At 32.8% G+C, this 6,869-nt stretch overlaps 1 protein-coding gene across 2 annotated transcripts; it reads left to right on the top strand.

Moving 5' to 3' along the window:
- Window positions 1-6: 6 nt before the first annotated feature.
- Window positions 7-4,815, top strand: LOC111390418 (WAT1-related protein At5g64700-like). 2 transcript variants are annotated; one of them, XM_023015455.1, is made up of 6 exons: window positions 7-185; window positions 329-445; window positions 1,455-1,707; window positions 2,538-2,696; window positions 3,598-3,749; window positions 4,481-4,815. In XM_023015455.1, the coding sequence occupies exons 1-6, from the start codon at window positions 91-93 to the stop codon at window positions 4,626-4,628; spliced, it is 924 nt and encodes a 307-aa protein (XP_022871223.1). In that variant the 5' UTR covers window positions 7-90; the 3' UTR covers window positions 4,629-4,815. The 2 variants fall into 2 exon arrangements, with proteins under 2 accessions (XP_022871223.1, XP_022871225.1); XM_023015457.1 differs by lacking the exon at window positions 2,538-2,696.
- Window positions 4,816-6,869: the final 2,054 nt, after the last annotated feature.

The following is a 6,869-nucleotide window of genomic DNA, read 5'->3' as shown; positions in this document are numbered from 1 at the left end:
GCAGGCACATGCACAATCTTTAAAAAGGCGTAGCAGAGAGACTTGAAATGAGGATTTTATACTATGTTGAACTTCAACATCTAAATATTTATGCATTGGAATTTCTTGTTTTCGGGTTGTAGGAGAACTGCTCCACCGTTGTCATTCCCCATTTTCATCAGGATTTTCTTGCTCTCCCTTTGCGGGTACGTTATATTTTCTTTAATCTTGTGTACCGGACACCATACAAGATTTTATTCAATACTTTCATACGAGTTTTTCCAACACTCCTATAAAGGCATAAAGTTTCTTCAGTTAATCATGAAGATTTTGGTTGGTTTAATTTCAGGATAACTACGAGCTTGGATATTTTTGGTGTTGCCTTGACATATACAACGGCATCTTTGGCTGCTGCGACATCCAACTCACTTCCAGTTATTACTTTCTTCCTCGCAGTTTTATTCAGGTAATCAAGTTTATTCATTCGATCCAATTTCTTTTGTTTCTTTCCAATTTCTCATTGCTTCTTTTTTTTTTTAGTTTAGATTTTCTAAATCCGTGTATAAACCATTTCATAAATTGGTAGTAATTATATAATTATATAAGATTTTAGTTAGTATCTCTGTTTACTTTAATACTATTTAATATTATCCTATGCATATGACGGAAGAAAATTAATCAGATTAGGGCCATATTCAGTAATACAATAGACAAGATTTCAATTATTTTAAAGCCTCAATATTTACAAGAAATAATTGGAGGCTTTTGTGTCTTTTTACAGTAAGTTGTAATTAATAAAAAAGAGGAAATTACTTGAAATGTCCATTTTTACATTTGCATTTGCAAAAATGTCCACTTTCACAAATCCTTGAAAAATGTCCATTTTGGAATGTTTTGGATCAAAATACCCCAGTGAACAATTTATGATTTCACACAAAGACACGAAATGGACATTTTTGCAAAAAAATTATTGTCCAATAAATTTTTGACACAACCTGCCATATTTATTTCAAAAGTGCATATGTCAAATCATAATTCATGATATTTTTCTCATTAACAAAGAAACGTCGAAAATTACATTTCAAGTGTCGAGAAATGTCATGTTCGGAATGAAATGTCATTCTAGATATTTAAAATATCGATAACAACATTTGAAATGTTGGTAACATTTAATATTGTGATTTGATATGTATACTTTTAAAATATAAACGGGATTTAAATATCGAGAATGACACTTGAAATGTCGATAACATCATTTTAATGTAGCTTCTCAGGGAAGCTACTTCTCGAAATCCGCAATAAATTGAAAAAATAAATTGCATCTTTTTTCATTAAGGGCATAATAGACAATTTAGTGTTAAATTTAAAAATTGGACATTTTTCAATTTACACCCATGAAATTAGATATTTTTGAAAATACCTCTTAATAAAAAGGGCAAATATTGATTTTTGAAAACCTGGATATTATTTAACAGGATGGAAAAAGTGAAGCTGAGGACCAGCCCAGGAATTATGAAAGTTTCAGGAGTAGCACTATGTTTGGCAGGAGCAGCAACAATTGCCTTGTACAGGGGCCCTTTCTTTAAACTTTTGTTACATCATCACCTAATTAAAAGCCACCACCAACAACTTGAAGGCCATGCAATTCCTTCTACCCAAACGTGGATTAAGGGCGTCTTGCTTATGCTGCTTTCCAACATAACTTGGGCGTTGTGGCTTGTATTACAGGTAGAGTCTTCAACTAAAGTCGAAGGGTTTAATAGGTTTGTTAGTTTGGAGTAGACTAAAGTGTGCACATGACAACTGATAACGTTATTCTCGAAAACTAATCATTTTATCATATGTTATAGTTTTATGGTCAATTAAACTTGACAACTTAATTGTGAGCCGTACATAGAATTATCGTTCTAATGAATGTCAAATAACATAATTTACTTAGTATTAACCTTCTTTATCTTCTACAAAATCCAGATAGAAAATGTCAAAACTTTTATGACGAAAAAAATTTTAGGTTAAGATTCAAGACCCTAAGAAGACATTGCATTTTGTCATAAATGTCACCTTAAACATTGCATTAATGTTCCTTGTATGAATTCAATGAAATTTTTAATTAGTTTATACTTGACTCATTATTTTTGGAAGAATAACGTTATTTGCAGTCACTCACTACTGCAATTATCTTACATGGCATACATTTAGCGGTTAGTGATTTGTCGTATAAGGTAATAAAAACAACTACGTTAATATATCAAATCACTAACTGTCACACATATATCATATAGAACGACTACGGCAGCGAACGACTACAAATAATATTACTCTTTTTGGAACTTCTTGTTATTTACTGACCTTATGTCTCGTAATTAGTCTCCAATATTACTCGACAGAAAGCACCTTACTAACCCTACAACCATTCTAGGTATCTAAAGTCCTCCCAATCTCTTTGGTTGAATTATTTCTTTCCACTGAAAAATTTGCAAAGTTTATCTGCTTTTAGGATGATTAATTTCTCTTTTGAGCTCCATTTTTTTTTGTTCTTTTTGATCATGGAATTATAGGGCCGAGTATTGAAAAGCTACCCTTCAAAGTTCCTCTTAATAGCCCTACAGTGCTTTTTGAGCACTATACAATCATTCCTTGTTGCTGTTGCTTTTGTAAGAGATCCTGATGAATGGAAACTTGGGTGGGATGTAAAACTATTATCAATAGCCTATTGTGTAAGTAAAACATTATGTATTTTATTTTCGTGATTTACTTAAACCGATAGCAAATATTAACTTTGTAGATTTCATGTGACTAAACCTAGTTGAGACGTACCACACACAGTTTTCAATGACTAATTTGTATTTCAGAAAAAATATAACTTTATTTTAATGGATAAGTTTTCGAAGTTGAATCTACGGAATTATCTCGTTGAAAAGTTGAAGTTGTTAATAGAAGATAGATTTATTTATTTAAATTGTGCTTTCAACAAGTCGCTCGTGCTTATATTGTATTAATTTTATCAAAACACATGATGCATGCATACTTTTGATAAATGGGTAATGGAAGACTTGAACCCAGGACCGCATGATTGACCAATGCATCAGCCATCGAGATGAGATTTGGTATTCAAAATTGGCTATCAAATTTGCTGTACATCCAATGATTCGTTGTAAATTAACATGTCTAACTGTTCTCACTGTCACTTATACTTAAAAAGTTATGTGTCAATAAATTATTAGATGGACAGCAAGTTTGACAGTCAATTTTGAACAACAGATCTCAACTCTCGGCCACTCTATTGCCTTCCCTACGAAGTTTTAATAGTAATCTCGGACATGTAGTGAGGGCAGTTTGCCCATTGGGATCGAACCTTCCACGGCACGTTCATTGTTTCACAACTCAACAGCTGCACATAGACCAAGTTATTTTTTAACCATACGTGTTTCCAGACCCTGCTCCATGCATTGCTTATAGCATGTGTAACCGCCAGTACATCAACTTCAAAGGACCAGCAAATAAATATCTCTCTTTTTTACGCCATGAAATAGTAAAATAACTAGTCATTGAAATTGAGGGAATATTAATTTAAAATTGTAAGACTTCACTTGTGCTTTTTACTCAAATTCTTGACAGGGAATAGTGGTGTCTGGTATTGCATTTTATTTGCAATCATGGGTCATTGAAAAGAAGGGTCCTGTCTACCTCGCCATGACAACTCCATTGATTCTGATATTCACAACTGCTGCATCCACATTACTCTTTGGGGAGATAATTAGTCTTGGAAGGTACATTGTTATCTACCCTAGTTAGCTTTAATTAACCAAATATTATTTTCCTCCAATTAAGGCTGTTCACCATATCTTTACAAACTGTGGGTAAGTAACTTAAAAACTTCAATGCATAGAAACACGTGCACACACAACCTCCAATCACTTGAAAACCGAAAGAGATGTTTGATCATACTTAAAAGCAGTTTTGAATTTCTTTAAAAGCAAGCTTGAAAGTTAAGCAAGGCGAAATATGTTATATAACTATAATCCAGCGTTCTAAAAAGCGGCATCTTGGTGCGAAGTGGGAGCAAAACGCCCTATCTCGTGCTTTCTCACGCCTTCTTTTTGCTTTTTTTTTTTTTCAAAAAAAAATTTCTTGCGTAGGCTTGCTGTTTTTTCACTTTTTTCTTTATTGTTAAATAATTTTTAGATTTATTTAAAAATTTAAAGTACTATTAAAATAAGAAAAAAAAAATTTTTTTTTTTTTTAAAAAACATTTAAATTTTTAAAAAAAATAAAAAATTTATTAAAAAAAAAAAAAAATTTTTTTTTTTTTTTTTTTATCCCTAGGCCGAAGCATGGCCTCCCCACTTCGCCATGCTTTACGCTTTTCAGAACACTACTATAATCTATTCTTGAATTTGTATAAAGCCGTTATTAATTTCTTTTATTGTTGCCTTACTTTTGCGTGGCTTGTACTTACATAATGTATATACATACTTACAATTTTTGTTTGCATTTCTAGTGTCGTGGGAGCACTTTTGCTAGTTGGAGGACTTTATTATGTGCTATGGGGGAAGACGAAAGAGGAAGAAAGGGAGAAGGCAATTTGTGCAGCAATAATTGATGCTGAGAAAGCCAACGGAGGATCAAAGGAAGATACCACAACATAAGTAAACATATAGATTCAAATACACACTTATATACACGTGTGTGTGGGAGGGTAGTTTAAAATTCTTGTTTTGCCTCCACATTCAAGTGCTATGCTTCTCAATGGGCACTTACGAGTAAAAATTTAGAAGGAAGATGCTGATTTATTTTAAGTTTTGCTACACATGAAGGATAATACAATGCAATCTACCTCACTACGTTCATTAACTGAACTGAATTAAACATTGAGGTTTGAGGATACGAAATAGTTTTTACTGAGAGTTGTGGCCTCTGCCTACAGCCTAACTATGTTTATTAATAAGAGGCAAACAAATATGATGATAAAAAAATATATTTATATATCCATTAAAAATTTTCATATTTGTCTATTTTATATGGACAACTCATTGAAATAGTAAAAGTATAGAGAAGATAACATGTGAAGTTAATGTATTTTTCAAGGGATAATTATAATAGCGGTCCTTAACCTTTTAATTTTTTGTAGATTTTACCCTTACGTTCATTTTGTACCACACAATTCCAAATCTTTCAAGAACTCGCACCTGGGGCCCAAATGATTGGAAAACATCCATCTTACCATTAGTTGACCAATAATGTCAAGCTTTGATCAATTTTGACCAAATTTAAGAGGGCAAAATAGTAATTATACAATTTTCTCACATTAAATAATTAAATAAAAATTAAGAAAAAAATCAACATCTCCCACAATTATACTCTTCCATACTCTGTCCAAACCCACGCCTACCCTAAAACCAAAATCACTGTCAACATAGTAGTCCACCACCGTTGCCACCACCATCAAACCCATGGCCACCATATTCTTCACTGCCAAATGGATACCAAATGAAAAATCACATTCGAACCCAAAAATTTATATCTCATACACTTCAATCGTTGTTGCTCTCTCCAAAATCGAACCTAAAATCACTGCTCCTTCCCCATCTAGTTGCTACTCTCCATCATGCCGTTGGTCGAAAATCACCCCATTTGAAACTTTCAAATCAGGAAGTGTGATGGAAACCTTTGGGCAATACCTCTCGTCGACTACGACCAACTCAAAATTCAATGTGCCCACCAAAGCTTCCTCTTCCTCAATAACATCAATCCCGCTCTCGAGATCCCCATGGCCTCTCCTCATCCTTAACCAACACTGCAATTTCCTCCGTTTTAAAGTAATTTGGGGTTTTCATTTACTTTGTTAATGTGGTAAAGGGGTTGATGGTATAATTGTGGTGGTAGGTGGAGTTGGCGATGCCGGTGGAGTTGGTGCGGTAGAAAATCGAATTTGATTTGTATTGTTAATGTGGTTAATGGAACCACTATGAGACGACACTAGTGATGGTGGCTGGATGGTGTGTGTATGTATATATCATTTTACCCTTTTTAATTTGGTCAAAATTGATCAAAATTTGACCTTTTTGGTCAACTAACAGATGGATGGTTTTCATCCATTTGGATCATAGGTGCATGTTTTTGAAATGTTTAGGACTGTGGAAGGTAAAAAGTGGAGGTTAGGGTAAAGTTTAAAAAAAAAAAAAGTGAAAGGTAAGGAATCTCTGCTGCAATTTTCCTTTTTTTTTTTTTTTTTTTTTTTTTTTTATGGAAATCACTCTCAAATTTAACTCCAACACAAGAAACCAAAAAACTACTTTTAAAACTCTAATACAGTATAATATCACAGTTATAAGAAACAAATTAACAAACAATAAAACAAAAAGATAACACCCACGCACCATTATTCTATTCCATGCCTAACCCAACTTCACCCCCAAAATCTGTGAAAAAAGAATATTTTTTTTGGAAGAAAATGGCTTCATGAAACAGAAATTTCCGAGCAGCGAATATCGAAATTTATCCATCAGACTATGCTGAAAACAAACAAAAATTGTAAAATCTTATTCTATTAGGGCGTAGGCTTGCTTTGTAACAAATTGATTCACAGTTGAAGAAATTTTTTATGATTTATAGGGGATGAATTCCATTAATTTTTCTAGGTTTGGATAAATTAATAAGAGTCTCTAAGGGTTGACGATGACGTGCTCAAATTTTCTCATTATATAAAATTACTTGTTGAAACTAATTGATGTTTAGACCCGACGACACCTAAAAGGGGGTGAAGATGTATAATTGCAGAATTATAATAACAATCAATAAAGCACTAATTATTATTTCTAAATGATTAAGTTTAATCAATATTAAACCCTAATTGATCAATCAATCATATAGATCAAAGCAGGAAAAGT

Source organism: Olea europaea, unplaced genomic scaffold (assembly GCF_002742605.1).
Source record: "Olea europaea var. sylvestris unplaced genomic scaffold, O_europaea_v1 scaffold680, whole genome shotgun sequence".
Lineage (NCBI taxonomy): Eukaryota > Viridiplantae > Streptophyta > Magnoliopsida > Lamiales > Oleaceae > Olea > Olea europaea.
Note: the sequence above shows the minus strand (reverse complement) of the source record. Positions and strands in the feature narration are given on the sequence as shown.

What these genes read in the sequence shown, in the direction of transcription:
- LOC111390418 (XM_023015455.1), top strand. Translation starts at nt 91, where the DNA reads ATGCATTGGAATTTCTTGTTTTCGGGTTGTAGGAGAACTGCTCCACCG. An exon ending in TTCCTCGCAGTTTTATTCAG is followed by an intron (nt 446 to 1,454) that starts GTAATCAAGTTT and finishes ATTATTTAACAG; the next exon opens with GATGGAAAAAGTGAAGCTGA. An exon ending in TATTATCAATAGCCTATTGT is followed by an intron (nt 2,697 to 3,597) that starts GTAAGTAAAACA and finishes AATTCTTGACAG; the next exon opens with GGAATAGTGGTGTCTGGTAT.